Here is a 24459-nt window from a genome sequence, read left to right as displayed (position 1 = left end):
AGCTTTCAGTAAAGCCGAAGTAGAGTGTGTGTTCAAAATAGATAGTTAAACAGCTCCACCAATGAGTGTAGAAAGAAAAGGAGTACTTGTGGCACCTCAGAGACTAACAAATTTATTAGTTAGTCTTTAAGGTGCCACAAGTACTCCTTTTCTTTTTGTGAATACAGACTAACACGGCTGTTACTCTGAAACCAATCAGAGTAGAGTAATTTGTGGTTCTGTTTATTCAAGTTCAAAATAAACTTTTTGAAGATTGTCTCCCACAGGTTTGGAAAAGAAATGCTTACATATTAACAGATATTAAGACTAGTTAAGGACAAAATTAACTCTTCCAAGACATGAGAGGTATTACACATGCATTGTGTTGCTTCAAGTTACATAAGTAGTTATCTGAACCAGTTGTTTCTTATGACTAATATATAACTGTTTAAGCCTGTAATTGCTGTGTCTGGTGCTTTCGTTAGTTTCTCTGTTTAAAACAAACAAAACCACACCTTACTAGAGCAAGTCAGCATGTTAGCTGTATCACACCCTTTCTTAAAGCTTGCATGCGAGCACTTATTTCCCCCAGTGGATAAACATTGAACTTATATAAGCCAAGTTAACAACAAAGTCTATACATAACACCGCCCCCCCCCCCGCAATTGTTTCTGTGAAATCTAAAAAACCTCAGTTATTATCATGCCCTCATCCTGATGAGGAAGACTGCATCCTCACGTGCTTACTGTCAGTACACACTGGCTGCACAGACATACCAGTACATAAAGTGGGTGCATACACAAGGAATACGCACAGTAGAACCTGAGAGTCATGAACTGACCGGTCAACCACACTTCACTTAGAACCAGAAGTATGCAATCAGACAGCAGAGAAAAAAATACAGTACAGTACTGTATTAAACATAAACTACTAAAAAAATAGAGGGAAAGTTTAAGAAAAGATTTGACAAAGTAAGGAAACTGCTTCTGTATTTTTCATTTAAATGAAGATTGTTAAAAGCAGCATTTGTCTTCTACATAGTAAAGTTTCAAAGACGTATTAAGTCAATGTTTAGTTGTAAACTTTTCAAACTACCACAGCGTTTTGTTCAGAGTTATGAACAACCTTCATTCCCGAGGGGTTCACAACTGAGGTTCTACTGTAGTACGCTACATGTGGCATGACTAATACACAGGCATGCATGTAAGTGCCTACCACATACCTACTGAATTGGTGATGGATCTGGGTAAGGGGACGGGGAATGGGGACATAAGAAAAATATATGTATGATTTCATATTAACTGTAGTCTAGCTGTAAGTGATTGAAGGTTGAAAGGACAACTAATTTAATCTGGAGTGGAACTAGGTAAGGAAAAGGGACAGTCTAAGAGTACTGTACAGTGCAATCATAAGGTGCAACTGCAGCTTGACTAGACATAACTGAGCTTGCTTATGGACATCGTCTTGTAGAAGAGGGTAGCTGACTTTTCAAGTTACCAACTTAGATGTGTCTAAACCCCTGACTAGATGCCTTTTTACTCTGGGAAGTTGATCCACTGTTAAATACCACTGTCAGCAAGAGGTCCTTTGGACAGTTGCTGAAAGCTATTTAACTGCTAACACATTTAGTACTAATGAAAATGTTAAGTGTTCCTGAGACGTGCTTGCTTTTGCTAACAGTTGCACTGTGCTCAGCACTGGACAAGGGAGATCAGTTGATAATTGCTTTTGTCAACTTCTTGGTGTCATCAAGTCTTAACGTAGAGCTCCTATTACATGGTAGTAGGGCATAGAGTGCTTACACAAATACTCACTTATATAAGATTATATATAAGATTCAAGCTTGTATTAGATAATATATTTGACAGTTACATAACACTGTGTCTTCAATGTGGCTATCTTCCTATTGTTGATGAGAGATCAACAACAACTTTGGATTTGTCCTATCTTCAGAACTTATTTCTCAGCCTAAACACGGGATGAATGCTATTTTTTGCATGCTTCTTACACAAGAATTATGTTTCCAGCTTTCAAAAGCAAACTCTATCTTGAGCATTTAGCCTGATCTCTCTTGTTCCAAAGTTTTCAAAGTTCAATTGCTAACGTGGACCAAATTCAGGATGCCTGTGTTGAATTCAGATTTTTTTTTTTTTTTTCCAAACTTTACTTTAACCTGTAGATCAAGAGCTGTACAAACCCAGAAAAGCTTCCAGATTCAACTGGTTTAGTTATTAGAACACTAATTTTAGCTTTAACTCAGAGAGCTGGATTATTTTGGCCAACCCTTCCCAAAATGAGAGGTTTAGGCAAGTTATGAGAAAGGGAAGATGGGGGGATGTTATAAACCAGTTTTAATTATAGAGAAAGTAAGTAGCACACACTGAAGTGGCATTGTGAAATACCAACACACAGGCATAATGAAGCCAAAGAAAGTAAGTACTAAAGTACTATTTACACTGAGCTTCTGTAGGGCGTAGAAGACTAGGATATGTAGGGGACATAGGAGATACTGATAAATATTTTCTGCAGAGATCTTATTTTAGTTTGGTCATCACCTTATCCTGAGAGTGGAGGAAGTGGAAGCTATTCCATAACTAGTTTTAATGATAAACTGCAGAGGAAAAACACATTGCAAATACAGACTACACTCAAAAGTGCTGCCCATGAGACACCATAAATCTCAGCAAAAAGCCTTGTTCATTTATACTTTGACAGCCTGGTTTTCAGAAGTGCCAAGTAACCCCAAATCCCAGCAAAACTAGTGGGAGATGCAGGTGGGCAGAACCTCTGAAAAGGAGTCACACCATAAGACCGAGGAGTTTGGGACCATACAGTTTTATACACTAGCATAGAAGTGTTATGCCAATTTGATGTTTAAAAAGACTAGGAAGTCCTTCACACAAGCTATGTGGTAAAATTCTTCGACCTTAAGAATCCATTCATCCTCACTGAAAGTTATTAGATGGCAATAAACAACCTTTATTGCACATTTCCACAATTTTTAATGTTTATCTGAGAACCTGACAGTGAGGTTTAAAGGCTATTTTGGTGGGGCAACAGCTGTAGTAAGATTAGACCCCCTTGCATCCTTTACTGTCTTTTAACAAAGGTTTTGGGAAGTATACTTTAGCATTTAAAATATACATGGCAATTTAGCAGAAGATAACCTACTTGCAAGTTAAAATACGCACTACATCATTTGGTTTGTATACTTCAATGCACACTGCACAGCTATCGCCATCAGGACCAATTTCCTAAATGAAGAGCACAAGTCATTAGTTATCCTGAGACAGATTCATGATTGAGAGTTGCACACAGATTTATTCTGGAAATGAATCTCAAGCTGAAGGATTCCAGCCAGAGTAAACTAGAACAGGTCTCAAATACAAATGATGAATTACCAACTCAGTAGGTTTGATATTTAACCTGAGGCATTAAAAAGCAAACCCATGACTTAATCAACAGCAAAATATCTTGTTTAATCAGTGGGTGGGTGTTTAAAACTTTAGAGAAGCCAAAAGGAAGTAAGGGTACGGCTACAGTGAATGTAGTGCAGTGAAGACTACAGGAGCGTGAACTGCAGAGCGCTCCGAAGTGTTGCACTTCAAGCGTCCAGTGTTTGCGTTAACGTAGTCCTCTTTGAAAGAGGACGACGTTTTAAACAGGACTAAATTAATGCAAATTGAGGTACCTTTTAGTTCACTCCAGCAATGTCCATACAGGGCAGTTAAAGTGCAACACTTCGGTGTGCTCTAGAATTTGCAACCTGCACCCCAATAGCTCACACTGCGGTGCAGTGTAGATGCTCTCAGTTCCACTAAAGAATGACTTCTGAATCTTAAACCAAAACAAAAAACCCCACACCGAACTATTTAGTTGTCTGCACTAATGCCCAAAGATCAGGAGCATTTGGCACAACTAAAAAACCCCAACCTTTTAAAATGAAGCAGCTGACTCAAGTTACCCCTGCCAACTCCTCTCTGTGACATTGACATTACTGCATCAGTTACATCTGCCAAAATTTCACAGTGAGAATGGAGCGGATTTTGCTATAGGCTACAGTTTTGCAAGTTATATGCCCTTTGGAAGGCTTAATCTCAAAACTGATTTGAGTTTGCACTCCGTTTCATTTGACTTAAGGCAGGAAGATTTTAGGATATTTACACAGCCAACTTTATTAAAAGCAAGAGGAGGAAAGTTTGGACAATGCAGTGTCAGATTACATTTCAAAAGAAAGTAAGGAAATTATTTTGTCAATTATACCTTGTCCCCCTGTTTTAATGTGCGCAGTTGTAGCTGTCCAATAGCTTTTTTGGCATCTGCTTTTAATTGTCTCTGTAACAAAAAAAGAGAAGTGTAGATTAAACTACAGTATTAATTTTCCTATAAATAATGACTAAAAAACCCTAGTGTAACCAGGTTTCCCTCTATAATCCATAGGTATTCAATGTGGCTTTTGAAGAGGAAAGTTTGCCTATTTATGCATCAGAAACATTAAGCAGAAAAAACAGCTGAAGCTTAAGTTTGATACTTTATGCAATTGTGCTTTTAAGGTACATACCACATGCTTTCCCCAAAGGTATTTTAAAAGGCTTTTCATTGAGAATACACAAAACCAAGGATTTTCAGGTTTGTAAACATACACAATTGTATCTTGATTAAGTTACATCAAATCTAGCCGTGTCAACCTAAACCTTCAAATTAACTCAACCCAGAAGAGGGAATACTGTAGAACCCAATCACAGGGAGTTAATATAGCCAATTGCTGTGAATTTGTATTGTGACTTCCTAGCACAGACCGCCACTTAGGCGTATCTTAATAAAAGCAAGGTCCTTTACCAGTCAGCTCCTCAACTACTCTCAACACGCCCTCTGAACCAAACCTTTGAAATGAGTTCATTTCATAATGTATACAAACCGCTCAGGAGCCTAGAGCTTCCTAGCACCAACTGCAACTGTACACTGAGAACAATTCAAACAATTTTATCTGGCGACTGACCCATGTTAGCATATGCAATATTTGCATCTTTGTGAAAGCTAGTTTTTAATCTAAGCCTGTGGACAGATTAGGTAGAATCTGTAGACTGTTCTATCAAAGACTAGCCCTAAAAGACTTAAAAGGTAGCTACAATGCCAGCAAAGAAGTGGGACTGCATTCCCCCTCCTTGCCAATCACTTGATCTAATTTTGTCAGGCTGCCAAGAGACAGAGGCACACACAAATGGCCAAAAAGTGGAAGCTTTAGCTTGCCTAACAGCTACTGTTAACCAGCTGGTACCGCGGAGGGTTCAATGAGCATGAAAGCCAATATTTCTGCTTAAAATGTCACAAAAGGTTTATCTTCAGTAACATGATGAACCTCTCCCTTCTATGCAGGTAATTACTGCTTCAGGACATGAAGTCATAGCAGGCAGAGCCAGCTACAGTGCTGCAACACCTCAGTGCAGCAATGATAAGGATCGTTATAGCCCAGGCAAGGTGGATCAAAGTTCGGCAGCAAACTAGATATTCTGCTACAAGTTAAAATGTTGAGTTTATTAATGTACGAATGTAAACACAATCAACACAGAATCAGGGCTATTAGTTTTGAAACTTTATCCCTTCCCTACATTTTCAGTTCTTAACTGAACTAAGATTTTGGTAGTGACAATACATAACTATTGTAGAAAGTCAGGAGGAGGAAAGAAGTCGCTTGAATTTGACAGCTGAACGGAGGGGCACTTGCAGGTTTTGACACGTAGGCCATGTCTACACTAGCGTGGCACAGCTGTGCTGATGCACTCGTGTAGCTGTTCCATATCGATGGGAGCGCTCCCGTCGACATTAGACCACCTCCAACGAGCAGGACAGCGTCTCCCACCGACATAGCGTTGTCCATGCCACCACCTGTCGGTGTAACATATATCGCTTGGAGGGTTTTTTCCCCCACACCGCTGAGCAACAAGTTATACTGACAAAAGCACTAGTGTAGACATAGCCTTAAAGAACTGAGACACAATTTGCAGCTGTAATACGAGCCCATAAACAGTCTCTTTATGCTAAAAAGTTATCAGTAGCAAACAAGTCAACAATTTTAAAATGTGTTGTCTTTAGGTTTCACATGAAGCAAACAATTTATACAAATATGGGCAGTTCATGCATCAGAGTTGACGACTCAAAGGCAACAGGGCATCAGTTTGCATTCCAGTCCCATTTTCAAAGTTAACTTTGCAACAAAAAGGGGGTAGAGGCTTAGTACAATTCTACAGCAAGATGTAAATTTCACAACATATACAGGGGCCATGAACTCAGCTAGAACAGACTGACAAGTCAATTTAATTTTGTTCTTTAAAACAAAAAACCTCAAAAACCACCACAAATTGATTTAAAAGTTTTTTTTTGTTGGTTGAATTAGAACCCCCAGATAATGCCACTTTGCTGTTTCCATTTGAATGAAGATTAATTCCTAAAACATTAGGCAGAACAAAATCAGATATAATTTTCAGGTGTTTGAGGTTGAGACTGTGACATTTCACTCTGTATGATTTTATGAGAGTATGCTGATGAGCGTGAATATAACTAAAATATACTTCATGCAAAAGATCTCTCGTAAGGTCTCATTACAAAGCTTATAATCTACTGAGTGTGGTCATCCTATCTGTATAAATGTATCACTCTTGTATCTGGAATTAGAAATATGAAATATAATTCTGAGGTCCCACTGTAGTTATGCAAAGTGTGGGCCATTCACGGTGGTTTGGAATCTTGATGGCTCCCGTTAACCAGGACAATTGACCGTAGATGGCTCTGTTTTACTTGTAAGTCTTCCTGTATACCTGTGTGCTGGCAAGTGAGTAATGAAGTCTTACAGTGACATGTGATCATGTCACCTGAACTGGAATCTATCTTTAACCTAAAAAGAAAAGGAGTCCTTGTGGCACCTTAGAGACTAACCAATTTATTTGAGCATGAGCTTTCGTGAGCTACAGCTGAGAGCTGTAGCTCACGAAAGCTCATGCTCAAATAAATTGGTTAGTCTCTAAGGTGCCACAAGGACTCCTTTTCTTTTTGCGAATACAGACTAACACGGCTGTTACTCTGAAACCTATCTTTAACCTGGTGCTTTTAGACTGAGAAGGAGGGGGTGGGAACCCAGAGGGACAAAGGATTCTCGCCTTATACCAAAGATATATGAGTGGGTGGAACAGAACAAAGGGAGCAGCCATCATGAGAAATCCTCTAGCTACCACCTAAGCTGGAACAAGGGCTGTACCAGGGGAAAGGATTGTGCCCAGACTAGGAAGGTGTCCAGTCTGTGAAAGAAACTTATTGAAACATCTCTGAGGGCAAGTTTTTAATCTGTATTCAGTTTTATTACCGTACTAGACATAGACTTGTGTGTTTTATTTTATTTTGCTTGGTAATTCACTTTGTTCTGTTTGTTACTACTTGGAACCACTTAAATCCTACTTTCTGTATTTAATAAAATTACTTTTTACTTATTTATTAACCCAGAGTATGTATTAATACTTGGGGGGCAAACAGCTGTGCATATCTCTGTCAGTGTTATAGAGGGCGAACAATTTAAAGCGTATACAGGGTAAACTCATATACAGGGTATAACATTTATTTAGGGTTTGGACCCCATTGAGAGTTGGGCAACTGAGCGTTAAAGACAGGGACACTTTCTAACTTGCTTTCAATTAAGCCTGCAGCTGTTAGGGGACGTGGTTCAGACCTGGGTCTGGGTTTGCAGCAGGCTAGCAGATCTGGCTCAAACCAGGCAGGGCACTGAAGTCCTAAGTTGATAGGGCAGGAAAGCAGGAGCAGAAGTAGTCTTGGCACATCAGGTGGCAACCCCCAGGAGGTTTCTGTGATCCAGCCTGTCACAGAGACCACGTGGAAGCATTCTCTATTGTGGTCTTATGAGTCAGTCTGTATGACTAACAAATAGATGAAGAGCCCCAAGAATGACACACACTGCCACAGCGTTCTCATGTGGAGTATGGTACAATCAATAGAAGATATACGTATATAGCAATATCAATATTGTCTATTATCTATTGGCCAGAACAGCATATATCCAGTTTATAGTTCTCTAAATCATGACAACTGAAGAAAAGACTATGTAAAATTCACACCAGCATCTAATTCACATGGTTCATGTCAGGGTAGGCACATTACATGAGTTTTGATTGGCTTTATTAGTCATTTTAAAACAAAACATTTTGCATTTGTCTAAGCAATAATGTTTGTTAAACTCACAAACTACACTGACAGAGTCAACTCTAACATCAACATTAACAGGAACAGTGGGCATATGTAGGGAGCTAAACCACTAAGTAACGACCATGTTCTCGAGAGTTCCTGCTTAGGAACTTGCATCTAGATTCTGTGCCTCCATTTTCCTGCCTGGATCTCCAGCTCTGAGCCCTGCCTCTGGATGCTTCACCACTAGGTGTAGTAGTTTCAGTGCTCCCATTAAGATAGACCCTGCCCATGGACTGTTGATCAACCAGAGAACGATACCAGAGAAAGAAGCGGTTTAGAGGCTTAATCTGGAAACATGTTGATAAAAACAGCCACACATGTTCAGACAATTTGTAGTTTAGACCTGGTATCAATGTATGATACCATGTACCATGATAATCAATGTATCAATTTCCAGCTTAGACCTGGTATCAATGCCACAATTCCTAAACAGTAGTTCATCAGCAGACTTTAAATTTAGAAACTCCACAGTCCCTTACTCTGACAATAGTCAAAAATATTTCCAATTGTGCTGTCAGCTGTGCACAAGGAAGCTGCACCAGTGCTGAGAGCTGCACCAGTGAATTACTTCAGACACCCCTTCCCACTGAGCTAGTTTACCTTCTAGCGTAGACATTTTTCTAAGGAGTGTCCACTTCTGACCAAGCTTCAGTACACATTCTCTCTGCTAAGATCCTGTAGGACAGACACACCTGCTGTACCCTGGTTCTTTCATAAGAACGGCCATATTGGGTCAGACGAAAGGTCCATCTAGCCCAGTATCTGGTCTTCTGACAGTGACCAATGCCAAATGCCTCAGAGGGAATGAACAGAACAGATAATCACCAAGTGATCCATCCCATCACCCATTCCCAGCTTCCGGCAAACAGAGGCCAGGGACCTGGCTAATAGCCACTGATGGATCTATCCTCCATGAACTTAGGGCTCAAAAAAGAACTAGATGCTATGGACTTGGCCATCACAATATCCTTTGGCAAGGAGGTTCACAGGTTGACTGTACGTTGTGTGAAAAAATATTTCCTTTTGTTTGTCTTAAACCTGCTGCCCTGTTGTAATTATTTAGGAGTTTGTGAAAGAGCAGGAAATAGTCTAGAAATTGTTCTATTACACAAGAGTCCTGAACTTCCGTAGCCTTTGGAGAACCGGAGTTGTGTCACTGTCTGCAGTTACAGTATTTGAGTTTGAAATGAAGTCTGCCTCACATACAGCTCTGAAGTTTTCATACTGTCATTAGAGGCAGTGCAAGTAGAACTACCTAAGATTAAGACTGCCCAAGGTTTTCCATTGTGAGTTCCTTTTTTTAGCTGCATAACTTCGTCACCAAGCTTAAAATGGTGTGAGAACTTACAGCCCACACACCAAGTGTCTGCTTCAGGCTGATTTTTGAAAATTTCAGGAAGAACCATTCAGCCATTTCTTAGAATAACGTTAGGGCAAAACATTTTTCCCTACGTTAAATTAACAGCATTTTGTTAAGCAGCTCCTGTAACTCCATGCTTGGAAAAGGGACTTGAAATTTCGTATTGTGGCTGCCCTAAAGTCAGGGCCTTTTGCTTTTTCTTTGAAAGAGTAAGTTATGGGCCACACATTGGTCAATGAAGATAAGATACTGAATAGTTGCTCATTCAGGGAGTACCACCTATTCTATACAATGATGGAGGCAGTGGTTGTGTGGAAGAGCATGCAGTCCTGTATTTCAAGGCTGCATCATAGTGCATATATAAGGGGGTTAAATTAAGGTTGCACAGGCAACCTTAAAGCTGTTTTCCTAACTTCAGTGCTTGCCTACTTTTTTTTTTAAAGGTATTTTTATGTGAAAATTTAATTTAAGACAAAGTTTATGAACAAGTTTTAAGGGCTTAAATTGACTGTCAAGCTTCAGCAAAAAGTATTTTCATGAAGGTAAATGAATTTTTACCTGGGGTGGGAGAGAACAAGAAGGAGCCAGAGACAGGATGAGTCTGTCCTGGCTTCCATACACGTTTTGACAATTCAGAGTTAAGAATATGCCAGTCTGCAAGACTATGGATTTGCCATTGTCTGGTCTAAACAGGAGTCAGACCCAGATGGAAGGAAGAGAGGGGAGGAGACAGAGTGGCTTTTATTTCTGTCCCTCCATTCTGGAAGGTAGCACTGATGCTGTCAAGTTCCTTTCCCTGCTCTTCCTCTGAGAGGATCACCACCACTGCTTGGAGATGAAGGAGTTTCAAACAGGTCTGACACTCCTTATGTTCCTCCTATAATCCAAGACAGACATCTGCATGACATGCCGAGCTCCACTACCCTGAGGCGCAGAGATTTAATTATTGTTCCCATGAACTTGAGCATTGCCCTGATGCAGGTCACCTTGCTTCCTGTATCACATTAAGTGGGTCACTTCTGAGGCATTATGTAATTTGTATGACGGCACTTAAGTTTAAACTTTGAACCAATTATGGTGAACTAAGTACTATCACTAGTTATTTCCTGGTGCCAGTAAACTAAATTAGAATGGACTAGATTTTGAAAATGTTAATGTCCTACACTGGTCAGCATCCTGCTAATTAGTACTGGGACTTCCCTCATGGGTCTTATGTTTCATTCTATTTGCCTTTGACAGATTAATTTACTATTATTTCATACAATTTTAAGTGTAAGCAGCCCTCTTCAATTGTTGGAAGTGGTAACATCCAGAAATGCCATCCTTATTATCCTTGCTTAAGGATTTGCTGATCAGGCAGATTATTCCTTCTGCACACTCACTGGGCCCAATTCTCATTTACATTTAAGACCCCTTTACTCTGTCAGAGTGCTGTAGAGTCTCCTTGGCATAAATGAGAATCAAATCCTCTCTTAAAAGTCTATTTCTCCAGATAACAGAAGTTGTCAAGTTTTGTTTTTAAAGGTAGCTTTTTAACGTCTCTCCCGCCCCGCATTAACTATAAACCTCCTGAAAGAACAGTAAAGGACTCTGCAGGGTGAGGGAATCATGTGGTTCATGAGAGATTGCAATGTCTTTTTCTAGTCTTTTCTTTGCTATCCAGCTTTCTACAGTCACTTAGTTTATCTGCTTATTCTGTTAAACTGGTGTATTTACTTGCATAAGAGTAAAGATCGCAACGAGACAAAGATGGACCTCTGCTACTGCACAGAAGAAGAAAAAGAAAAAGAATCGGACCTCTCTCTCTAAACATTAAGGTTAGCATATATACCATTAAGATATCAGTTTGCAACAACTAGGTTCCTGTTTAGATTTAAATAAACTACACAGCTGAAGTCAGTAAACAGAACCTCTTTTTTCAGATGTTTTATTACAAACTTGCAAGATGGACCTGAAGGCATTTTTAGACTATCATTTAATAAATACTGATTCACTGGGCAGACAGCCAAACCCTGCTTTTCCACCAAGGGATGTTCTGATAACTAAGTACTATAAAACGGGTTCTGTGGTGGACAGAAAACAGAAGTCAAGATCAGAGTGTGGGGAAAGAGCAGAGGCCAGCAGGAGACCAGTTCCAGAGAACTACAATTATATGAAGAGTATTAAGAATAATCTAACCAAGTAGTCAAAAATGATCATCAGACAAATAATAAAACAGTTTATTAAACCAACTACTCAAATAAGTTCATGGGTACTTCCCTGCTAGGTCAGTTTGGATAAGTCTATGCTAACTTAAAATTATATCCTTTGCCATTTGCTTGGGGGAACTCCTCAATGTTTCAAGGTTTGAAAGCTCACTTGCTTAGCACAAGATGTTAGAATGCCTTCATCCATCCGTCCAATATACAAATTCATTCCAGTTCTTAAAGACCTTCTCTCGAACCCTTGCATAAAATTCAGCTTTTCTGCTTAAGCAGATATTGGAATAAAGACTAGAGTCCAGCATGAAGGTAGATCTAATGGTGCAACAATATTGAAGGCAAAGACTGTTTACCATCTTCAAAATGACTAGGAGCTGCTATTTGAAGTTGATATACGAAACGGTCTTTCCAGTAATCAAAAATCTTCCATTTTGGTTTGGGAGTTATTGACCACAACTGGGAAAGCTGAAGTTTGGAATATTTAATGATCATCACAAAACTGACTCAATCTCCAAAACACACGTTCACCTAGAGTATTGAACAGTTCCTACCATAGCTGGTATAAAGAAAAGCCATGACATTTCCAAGGCAGAGTCCAGTGAATAATGTAAGTCAAAGTTTTGGAAGTGTTTAAAGATCATTGCTAGAACTCCACGTTCAGTAAGCAAGTTTTTATTTGTACTGTTCAGCTAATGTTTAGTGTTTTCAAGAGCTAATAAAAACTTAAACAAAACTAACCCCATTCCTGGATTTTGTATTTACATCGTAAAGCCATTCAGCAAGAACATTCTTGGGCACACTCCAAACAATAATAAACGAGGGATGTTTTGGTTTTCTTTTTAAAAAACATGCTTTGCCAGCCTATGTTCATTGAACAGAGATCTGCCTCATGATACCACTTTTGTAGCTAACCACTAGTTATGCTAAAGCTTCAAGTAGTCATGATTTGGGAGGAAAATAAAGAATACGTTTAACTGCTCCTCTGGGTTTTGGCATGTTTTACAAGATAATTACCCTTTGCTGGCATATAGTAGAGAAATGACAATCTGAAATCTCTAGATTTGAAGGTAAGTTTAGTGACTACTTCCTTCTGCTGCACTGTTTCAGCTCCTTATATTGAACAGATCAGTTGAAGCCACCTTACAAGTGACATGCCGGTTCCTCCCAATGCTAATTTTCAGCTTGAATCTAAATTAGCTGTACATGATTTGTGCCGGTTTGTAGAAAGAGTAAGCATTACTTATGTAATTCAGCTGCCAAACTGAATAAAAATAATGAAAATAAAAATCATAGTTAAAAAGCTAGAATGCAATTTAAGAAATGTGAAACCACACGTTCTAAAGAATTGGTCAGATCCCAGTAGAATGCCGTACAGTAAGGAATCCATCTGACCATGTATTACATCCAACAGGTAGAAACTTGTTCAATGTTCGAATTCAGTAACTTCAAAGGATGCATACAATAGCTTCAGAGTATTCCCCTACAGCTCCCTCACCTTGCTTTCAACATCTATCTTTTAAAAGGGCTTGATAAGGAAGAGAGATTTACAGATGGCATACAAGGTCTAAAGAATTCAACTAAAAGCAAGTTTATTCCCCAGAGGCTATTGTGAAGGCCAAAAGTATAACTGGGTTCAAAAACAACTTAGACAAGTTCATGGAGGATACGTCCATCAATGGTTATTAGCTAAACTGGTCGGGGACGCAACCCCATGCTCTGAGTGTGCACGGGCCTTTGACTGCCAGAAGCTGGGACAGGATGACAGGGATGGATCATCAAGTGATTGCCCTGTTCCATTCATTTCCTTTGAAACATCAGGCATCGGCTACTGTTTGAAGACAAGATACTGGCCGGCTCAGATGTAACACTGGTCTGAAACAGTATGGCCACTCTTATGTTCTTATGTAAAAGATTAAGACAAATGTCTGGTTTGAGTAAAACTAACAAGCGGTCTAGCACCTTTCACAGATGTTGTGCCTGAACCCTATCTGCTATTTTCACCCAGTGCCTCATGGAAGCAGTAGATTCCCTGACATTCCCTATAGACATGAGGCTTGGAGGTACTCTATTAGAATTAATATCCATAAGTAAAGAGCTCAAACTTACAAACAAGAGGTTCTCAAAATATATACTGAAAACTTAATTGAGCTAAAATTCTACAGTAATCATGCTATAACTGATGTTCAGCTGTCCTGGCTAGATTCACAAGAAACATTTTTATGTCCATCTCTCTAACCTTATAGCCTACCAGGAATGGAGATCATAATGTAGGTTAACTGGAGTTGGGCTACATTCCTAGTGACTCAGTTTACCCACTCACTAGGTTTACAAGTTATGACTACGTTTGCTACCACAGTGACACAGTTATGACATTCTCAGGTTTCTTTTTTGAATTTTGAGCTATGGCAGTTTGTTTCAAGCAGTCCAGTTCATGGACTGGATGAACAAGCGTACTTAAGGGATTAGGTGGGAGGGTTATCAGTGAAATCATCTGAGATGAAGGGTAGATTGTTTTATCAATCACAAGTATCCAAGCACCAAATCGGTGATTTGCTCTGAGACAATCAGAAAGTCACCTCGTACTTTGAGTGTCTCTTTACTGCATTATGGGTTGGGGGAGGAAACTGTTCATCGGATCCTCTTTTCAAAGCTCCAGAAGACTGGGGCTTTACCAGAAGCCCTGGAAAGAAATCTGGAGAGAGAGAACAAAGTCACCAGAGAGGATCACATGTTCTGGTAGGCTCCTGAATGATACAATAAGGACCATATAGAAATGGCTGTTCATATTTGGCACACTCAGCCCTTCTGCCCACTAGTGACTACAGCCATTGGCCTAAGCTTTCCATGGGGAGAAGAAACGATAGGATTAGATTCTCATACCAAATTAAGGACCATCATAGATTTGTCCCCAAGATTTTAGGAGCTCTTTATGACTAGACTATCTACTGTAATACAGTCAAACTGGAGACATAATTTGTATTAATTATATTAGCTGATCATAAATTACCGCATAGTTGATGAAGAGTTACTAATTAGTCAACAAGTTTCCATGTAAATCCCTGCTGGCGCTTTAAAATCTAAGATTACAATTTTATATGTCAATATCACACCAGTGCTGCTTTTGACACCAGAAGTTGAAATTCAGTAATTTCCTCTGTTGAGGAGTGTCTTATTAATGTTCAGTTTCTAAAGCAATTTTCTTCTCTGCTAAAAATCCTAAAATAGCAAACTCCTGTGTGCACCTGGCTTTGAAGACTCTTGAACGTCGCTAGGGTTGTGTCTTTTACCACAAAACTAGGAGACAGGAAATGCTAATAGCCAAAAGTTTTATCACCTGATCTAATATCAGCATTATTATTAGGTCACAGCTCTAGGGATAATGTTTATTATAGCTGCTGTACAAAACAAGCAGTTGGAGCAGATGTTTTGTTAAGTGTTCCAGATAATCAAAATTGGCTTTTTGTAATTCCTTAGGAGGAGAGTTTTGGGAATAGAATATTTGGCATTTTAAAGACACACAACATCCTCAGACTGGGAAGTCCCACCTAAGGAAGCACAAAAGTGACCTTAAGCAATGCATTTAAAATAACTTCTGCATTTGTCCATTCAGTGTTTTATAATCCTCTACAAGGAGCACTGTACAACTTGCAAGACTAAGCTTTTAGAGAAAAAGAATGTTTTCTGCTGTTTCAAGTGTCACTATATATTCTGGCACACCCCTGGAGCAGCAGTAAGAACTTTTACTTAAAGCCATGGTGAACTTACTATAGCAGACCATTACTAGTATGCACTAGTGATGGGGGAGGCTCATTACAAGTTACCGGTTTTGCAAACAAATGAACCCAAACATACACATCAATTGTACTTTGCTCCTTTATAGCACACATTTAGTACAAGCTTCATTAAGTATTCTGTAGTGTCATTTTGCAGAGTAACTATCGCATCTACTACTAAATCTGAGGTAGGGAAAAGCTGTAGTTTTTGTGCAAGTTGGAAAGGTTCTACTGTATACCTAAGCTTCACAGTAATAACACAAGAACAACTGGAAAGCACACGCACTACATCTATGAATTTTAATATGAATGTTCAATTGCTTCCAGTGGCGAGAAAACTGATGCCTATTAACATCCTACTAACAGTTTATGAACTAAGTAACTTTATTCTATTTTTCCACAACTGAAGCAGATGACAGTTGGTTTTATGTTCACTGGGAAGCCAACCTATTAGAACTAGAAGCTTTTGATACACTGGGGTCTGTATTATAATAGCATATTAGGTGATCGTGGGTTAAAATAAATACATCAACAAGAGACTGAGCCTTCCACTACTTGCATGAATTCAGACAGTTTATCAGGAGTATGGAATTCTGTAAAAAACCCAAGTCTCAAAATTTCACAAACATTTGAAGGGAAGGGAACCAGCACTGGTTCAGCTGGAGAGGTCAACGATAGCATAACCAACTGGGAAAAACAATAGTGTCGTGCCCCCAGGTCTGGAAATCACTGCTACCAAGTTTCACGTTAACTGCAATAGGACCATTATGAAGAGGGAGCTTTGTTTCTGTGAAAGTAACGTAGAAAGCTATCACAATGCATAGTTTCCAAGAGTATGTCTGCACTGCAGTGTAAGCCCAAAACTCCCCTTCCATTTACACGTCTGTTGGGCTTGGACCCAGGCCCTAAGACCCCACAAGCGTGGACATTTCAAGCCCAAATAAAGCCAGGACCCAGGGTTTAAGCCTTATTTGCATGACAGATGTAGCCCCAGAATTCCCCAGGCCAGTGGAAAGATGCAGTGGAAAGACCCTGCAGGTAGAGCTACAACCACCACCATCTCCCAAAACAATATGCAATGTACAACATAAATAAGCAAGTGTCAAATATATGGGAGAAACTAACCTCTCTCCTGTTCTGAGCTCTTACAACCCTGAATCTTCGAGCAGAATAAAAAATGAAGTAGCCCACAGTTGCTGCTGTGACAATGAAAAACGACACTGAGACAAAAAAGATTGAATAGTGATTCATCCAGGGTGCATGCTTTTTCCCTACTTCAATAACCATAGTCACTTGAAAGCCCTTCTCAATCCGGCGTACAATGTCCAGGCCTTTCAGATTGCTGATCATAATTGCAACAATGTCTCCTGCCCCTGTAAAGAGAAGAGAAAGCTGTTTTCAGTTTCAAATTATTGTATAGCAGAAAGAAAAGGAGTACTTGTGGCACCTTAGAGACTAACCAATTTATTAGTGATTGAGTCAATTATTTCAACAGTGGTTTTTACGTTGCTTTAGCTCAGATACTAAAAAGAGTAGAATGGCAGTCTCCAACTGAACATTTCTACACTTGACCTGTTATCTAGCAGTTGTTTAGTGTTACATTTTAAACTTTATCTTCATATATAGTGTTATAAAGATACAGCTAAGGGTAGCATAAATTTCCTCCTTTACCTGTAAGGAGTTAACAAGCTCAAATAACCTGGTTGGCACCTGACCAAATGGACCAATAAGGGAAGAAGATCCTTTTAAATTTGTGGGGGGAGGTTCTGTTTGTGTTCTTTGTTGTTCTCTCCGGGACAGAAAAAGACCAGGGCAGGAAAAACACATCTCCTAAAACCCGACCTAAAATAAGCATCTAAGATTACAAATTGTAAGTAATAGCAAGGAAATGCGTTAAATTATCTTTTGTTTTAGCTTGTAAATTTTCCCTATGCTAAGAGGGAGGTTTATTCCTGTTTTTTGTAACTTTAAAGTTTTGCCTAGAGGGGAATCCTCTGTGTTTTAAATCTTATTACCCTGTAAAATTACCTTCCATCCTGATTTTACAGAGGTGCTTCTTTTACTTTTTTCTTTATTATAAAGTTCTCTTTTTAAGAATCTGATTGGTTTTTAGTATCCTAAAAGCCCAAGGGTCTGGTCTGTGCTCACCTTGTTTACTTATTTGGTTGGGATATTATTCTCAAGCCTCCCCAGGAAAGGGGGTGAAGGGGTCTGGGGGGATATTTTGGGGAAACAGGAACTCCAAGTGGTCCTTTTCCTGAATCTTTGTCTAACTCACTTGGTGGTGGCAGCAACACCAGTCAAGAACAAGGAAAAATTTGTGCCTTGGGAAAGTTTTTAACCTAAGCTGGTAAAAATAAGTTTGGGGGTCTTTCATGCGGGTCCTCATATCTGTACCCTAAAGTTCAGAGTGGGGAAGGAACACAAAATAGATTAGCGTTTCAAGATATCCACTTGTTACCCACAAACTAGGTAAACAACTCATTTCAAATAATCATTACATAAGGCACCTTTCGGACATGGAATGTTTAAATTACTGTTATACACCTGGAGCAACGCTATGTACTATGGAAGGGTACATTTTGATATGTTCCTTGGAACCACATCAGTACGAAATCTTGGTTTACATCCCAGGGAGTCACTATGATAGCTACCTATTTCTGAAGGACTAAAGTTTGTATCTGTATGTATGAATGTATGTATATAGTGGTTTAAAAGCTCTATCATGAACACGGTATTCCATAAAGTACCATTCTAAGACCTTGTTGATTTCCTTGTTCTGATGCTGCTTTTCTTACACCTCTTTCCTAAATTTGGCAATCTTACTGAACAAGATTTATTCAGACACAAAATCTGTTAAACAAAAGAAAGACTTGGATTCTATATTTTAAACAGGAAATTTAGCATGAATTTGACTCTAGTGACTCCACCCAGGTCTCCTCTGAAAGGTAACTGTTGCTATTGGTTTCCAAGTTTGCCTCAATGGCTACATCTACACTATGAACTATGGTGTGACTCCCCCACTGGTCTACACATACCGGTGCTAGCTCTTATCGAGCTAGCGAGAATATAAACAGCACAGGTACCGGCAGCACGGGTAGCGGCAGTGGAGGCATGTAGAGTACAGACCCCCAGGAAACCAGTGGGTATGTACTTGGCATGCCTCTGTTGCTGCTACCCATGCTACCACGGCTACACTGCTATTCATACTCTCAGTAGCTTGATGAGAGCTAGCACCAATATTTGCACACCAGCAGAGGAATCACATGCCTAGGTCACAGTGTAGATGTAGCCAGTGACTACCATATCAAGTGTTTGCAATTTACAAGTAACAAGACATGTAGAAGGATCAGTGTTGCAGAATCAACCTGGAATTTTAATGTCAGGCTGTGCTTCCTAGTTTACCCATCACAACAAGTCAATTAACATGCGTTTCTGATGTAATGGCTGAAGTTCCTTTTCTACAAGTCTGGTTAGTAGGTATGAGCCAGAACAGAATCTCCTTCACTGCAAGTGACCAGGAATGCCAAGAACAGCCAGAAGTATCTGAATGGTTGTCTAAGTGTCCACAACTTTTTTATAATGTAAATGAACTCCTAAAAGGAGGAGTGAAGCAAATGTGGGACAAGCAGCAAATCACCTTAACTTTACCCAGCTCAATCAGTCCTCCCCTCCACACCATGAATAAATCCAGGTAAAAACTACTTTAAACATCAGCTAGAAAAGAGTCTCATGGCAGAGCTGTGTTGGTTCTGCGGTGCTATTAAACATTTGTGTCAGTAAAGTAAGTAGATATGACTCAGAATGTCCTCACGGAGCAGGAGTGGTTAAGAAGGTGCCATATTTAGTTAGTCTTCTGATCACACACTTTTATTACAGTTGTAGGAGATTACCATTTAATTAACCTCACCCAAACTTTGATGATTCTCATTATCTTATGATAGAAATTTAATAAAAGGAGCTTTCTTGGTAGTCAAGCCACTCTCTGCACTACAACTGATATACTGCTTTTGTTCCAAACTACTAAATATATTCAGCATTGAGTCTATCTAGCACAGGGGTCGGCAACCTTTCAGAAGTGGTGTGCCAAGTCTTCATTTATTCACTTTTATTTAAGGTTTCGCCTCCCAGTAATATATTTTTATGTTTTTTAGAAAGTCTCTCTAGAAGTCTATATATTTAGTCTATAACTAAACTATTGTCGTATGTAAAGTAAACAAGGTTTTCAAAATGTTTAAGAAGCTTCATTTAAAATTAAATTAAAAAGCTGATCTTACGCCGCCGGCCCACTCAGCCTGCTGCCAGTCTGGGGTTCTGTCCACTGGCTCCTGCCAGCCAGGGTCCCAGCTGCCAGCCCTGCTCAGCCTGCTGCTGGTCTGGGATCCCAGCCTTGCCCACACAGAATAGGTACCTACCTTCTCCCTGGTTCTAGCCCATTCTCTTCCTCTCTCTCTGCACTGAGCTGAGGGTGGGAGTGCACTGAGCACAGGGCTGGGGGTGAAGGAACAGGCTGGGGGTTGGGCTGTAGGGTCTGGCCAGGAGCTAGAACGAGGGAGGGTGCTCAGGGTTGGGGCAGGAGGTTTGGGTGTGGAGTGCTTACCTGGGCAGCTCCCATTTGGTGTGAGGGGTGCAGGAGCTCCCATTTGGTGCTCAGGGTGGGGGTGGGAATGTGGAGGGTGCAAGAGTCAGGGCATGGGGGGGCTGGGTATGTGTGAGGGGTGCTGAAGTCAAGGCTGGGGTCGTGCAGGGGTCAGGGCAGGGGGCTGGGTGCGTGGGCTAGGGTCCTGGGGTTGCTCCCAACCCCCTGCCCAGAACGGCTCATGGCAAGGGGCTGGAGGGGATATGCCCTGATTCTACCCCCCTTCCCCAAGGCCCCGTTCCCACCTCTTCTCCGCCTCCTCCCCTGAGCTGCGCGTACACTGCAGCTCCACTTCTCCCCATCCCTTGCAAGGGCCATCAGCTGATGAGTGGCATGGAGGGAGAGGAGGAGGGGCAGGAACCCAGCATACTGGGGGAAGAGGCAGGGGAGGAGGAGCTTGCCAGCCCTACAGCAGCAGCCAGCAGGACCAAGCTTCTTCACCCTGCCCCCCGGAGGGCAGAGAAGAGTGAACTGGGGCGGGCAGGATTTTTAATGGCACGCTGCTGCCTGCTGGGGTCCTGGCCTGGGTTCGGCAGCCAGCTGAGCGGGGCCGGTGGCTAGGACCCAGCAGGCAGCAGCGTGCCATTAAAAATCGGCTCGCATACTGTCTTTGGCATGTGTGCCATAGGCTGCCGACCCCTGATCTAGCATCTCCCATGCAGCTAAACTATATTTTATTCAAAAAATGTTCTATGATGAGAACTATGCACCATGGTTGGTTAATATTAAGTCACTCCAAACTGATTCAGTGTCTAACATACCACGAGTTTTAATTAAGTGTTACAAGTAGATACAGTGATTAAGTACAGGTCAAGTCCCTCACAAAAAAAGAAAGATCGCTGCTTTCATAAGTTCAGCTACAGAGAGAATGAGTAATAACAAGCTATGCCAAAAACAAATCAAGTCAGAAAGCTGTTCGGAGTTAGTTTTGATCCTTATTTGCCTTAGTCTCACATGGTTTGATAGAGATATCCCATAGGGGAGGATCTATTAACCAGGATTCTCTATATCCTAGACAAAAGGAGAGGATAAAAATGGATAAAGTACAGGTAGGAACCGAAGAGAAACAGTTAAATGAAAAAAAGAGTTCCCGTTCAATTACATTACATGAAGGCAGACAACCAAAAAGTGACAAATTTTATAAGTGCTGTATACAAATGTTAGAAGTCGAAATACCAACATGGGCGAATCTGAGTGCCTGATATTAAATGAGGATATTGACATAACAGCCATGACAGAAACTTGATGGAATGACAACAATCAATGGGACACATAACAGGGTACACAATATATAGGAATGACAGAATAGGTTGTGCTGGTGGGGGAGTAGCACTATATATGAAACAAAACAGAGTCTAATATAGTAAAAATGTTAAATCAAACTCTACCATAGAATCTATATGGACAAATTCTATGCTTGAATAATAAGAATAGAGCAGTAGGAATACACTACTGACCACCTGACCAGGATGGTGATTGTGAAATGCTCAGGGAAATTAGAGAGGCTATAAAAATAGAAAACTCCATAGTAATGGGGGATTTCAACTATCCCCATATTGACTGGGTACATGTAATCTCAGGACAGAATGCAGAAATAAAAGTTTCTAGACACCATTAATAACAGCTTCTTGGAACAGCTAGTCCTGAAACCTACAAGGGGAGAGGCAATTCTTGATTTAGTCTTAAGTGGAGCATGTGATCTGGTCCAAGAAGTGAAAACAGCTGAACCGCTCGGTTACAGTAACATAATATAATTAAATTTAACATCCTTGGGGCTGGGAGGGTGTGCAAATATCAAAGAAGATGACCATAGTAGCATTAAACTTCAGAAAGGGGAACTACACAAAAATGAGGAAGCTAATTAAATGGAAATTAAAAGGAACAGTCACAAGAGTGAAATGCCTGCCAGCTGCATGGAAACTTTTAAAAAACATCATAAGAGGCTCAAATTAAAAGTATATCCCAAATTAAAATGAACTGTAAGAGGACCAAAAAATGCCACCATGGCTAAACAGAGTAAAAGCAGCAAAAAGGCATCCTTTAAAAATTGGAAGTAAAATTTGACTAAGGAAAATAGAAAAGAGCATAAACTCTGGCAAGTAAAGTATAATTAGGCAGGCCAAAAAAGAATCTGAAAAGCAGCTAGCAAAAAACTCAAACTAACAGCAAATTATTTTTTTAAGTACATCAAAAGGAGGAAGCCTGCAAAACAATCAGTGTGGCCTCTGGACAATCGAGGTGCTTAGGGAACACTCAAGGAAGACAAGGTCATTATAGAGAAGCTAAATGAATTCTTAGCATTGGTTTTCACTGAAGAAAATGTGATGGCCTCACATAAACCACTCTTTTTTAGGTGACAAATCTGAGGGACTGTCCCAGGTTGAGGTGTCAATATAGAAGGTTTTGGAATAAATTGATTTACACTTACCAATTGAGGGAGGGAGTTTGGGCACAGGAGGGGGCTTGGGGCTGGGCATTGGGACATGAGAGGAAGTGCAGGATGCCAGATCCGGGCAGTGCTCTGCAAGCAGCGACATGTCCCTGCTGCTCCTAAGTAGAGGGATGGCCAGGTGGCTCTGCACACTGCTTCCACCCCCAGGCATCACCCCTGCAGCTCCCACTGGCCCTGGTGCCTGGCCAATGGGAGCTGTGGAGCCAATGCTCGGGCCAGGGGCAGTGCATGGCGCCCCTGTGGCAGTGCACTGAGCCCCCAAAGCCATTCTTCCTCCTAGGAGCAGGAGGGACATGTTGCCACTTGCAGGGAGCGACCCGAGGTGAGTGCTGCCTGGATCCGGAATCCCGAAATGCTGGTTTCTAGAGCTTTCCAATTGGTAAAGTGCTTGATAACACAGCTTTTTCTGTATGTTGTTATTCTGTTTAAACTTCACCCAGTCTTGCTTTTGTAATGACTATCCCTTTGAGATACTTTCTGCTTTGCTAGGCATATTTTCCCTCGAGAGAAAAGAGGGAGTTGCTATAGCCGTGTACTTTCCATGCTGAAGTTTCTATGCTGAAGTTTTGCCACACTCTCTGCAGGCTTCTACAGGTTGAATCCAGCACATTTCCACTTCCAGACTGTGCACCCAATTTAACAGCAGGAAACAAGTCTTTCTTGTTCTCCTCATAACTGAAAAGCTTCATGTGTGTCTAACATCTTCCTTACATGATTGTAAATAGTTAAAAGTCAAGTTTGTTGTTGCACTTTCAGGTCTATTCCTTTTGCTGTAGGATGCTGAAATAAGATCTAATTACCACCATTTAGCTCTCAAACAGCGTTCCTATAACATTAATCTTTCTGCATTCATTCATATGGATAACTTCAGTACATTATGTAACAATTCTATGGAGCTTCATGACAAGTATTAGAAAACTTTAACTCCCAGAGAATTGTCAGAGATAAATGTTTCCCTAATGACTTGAAAAGTCAATATATTCTCCAGCAAATATTTGCTATCTGAAACATTCACTTTAGTTTTCCTTTCAGAAAACCTTTACTGAAATGGTATGTTTTTACTCTTCATGCATTCATTAATACGTACAAATCGCAGCACTGCTTATACATGAAGTTTTTCCATGAGAGAGTTGTGGTTGGGGCAGGGAGGAGAAGAGGGAAGATACCCACCTATTAACCTCTCAGGAATAGCTAAACAACATTCCTACTTCAGAGTTACACACTTTATTTTTGGTGCAGCATAATAAGTTAGTAACTTTACTGCATTAAAAAATGCATTAAGATCTAGAAATTAAATTTGAAAAAGTATGACAGTCACTGAACAACAATCATACCTTGTATTTCTAAGGCTAACTATGGAATCATTAGCATTAGTATGTGTTCCTAATATAATGAGGAGAACATAGATTCTAAGGCCAGATGGAACCTGACAGGCCATAAAACTTCCCCAAAATAATTCCTAGAGCTCTCTTTTAGAAAAACATCCAATCTGGATTTAAAAATTGCCAGCAATGGAGAATCCACCATAACAATTGGAACAATTTGCTGAAGGCTAACCCAGGAAACTCAAAATCACTATAAAGGCATGTTTTCTGATCCTTTAATCATTCTCATGGCTCTTCTCTGCACCTTCTCCGATGAACAATTCTTCTACCACTGATGACACCAGAACTGGATACAATATTCCAGCAGCGGCCACACCAGTACCAAATACAAAACTAAAACAACAGTGCTACTCCTAATCAAGATTTCTTTGTTTATGCATCTAAAGATTTCATTGGCCCTATTGCCACAGCATTGCACTG

At 40.3% G+C, this 24459-nt stretch overlaps 1 protein-coding gene across 2 annotated transcripts in view; it reads right to left on the bottom strand.

The window, feature by feature from the left end:
• The window catches only part of RNF128 (ring finger protein 128), a 64762-nt gene that overhangs the window by 5435 nt on the left and 34868 nt on the right, over window positions 1-24459 (bottom strand). For both annotated transcript variants that reach the window (XM_077826136.1, XM_077826135.1), the window contains exons 2-4: window positions 16689-16936; window positions 4243-4314; window positions 3151-3233 (exon numbers count right to left, since the gene is read on the bottom strand). In XM_077826136.1, the coding sequence (XP_077682262.1) occupies window positions 3151-3233; window positions 4243-4314; window positions 16689-16936 (403 nt within the window). The remainder of the gene's footprint in view (window positions 1-3150; window positions 3234-4242; window positions 4315-16688; window positions 16937-24459) is intronic.

Source organism: Eretmochelys imbricata, chromosome 9, assembly GCF_965152235.1.
Source record: "Eretmochelys imbricata isolate rEreImb1 chromosome 9, rEreImb1.hap1, whole genome shotgun sequence".
In the NCBI taxonomy this organism is placed as follows: Eukaryota; Metazoa; Chordata; order Testudines; family Cheloniidae; genus Eretmochelys; species Eretmochelys imbricata.
The sequence above is the reverse complement of the archived record's forward strand: the minus strand, read 5'-3'. Positions and strand labels throughout refer to the sequence as shown.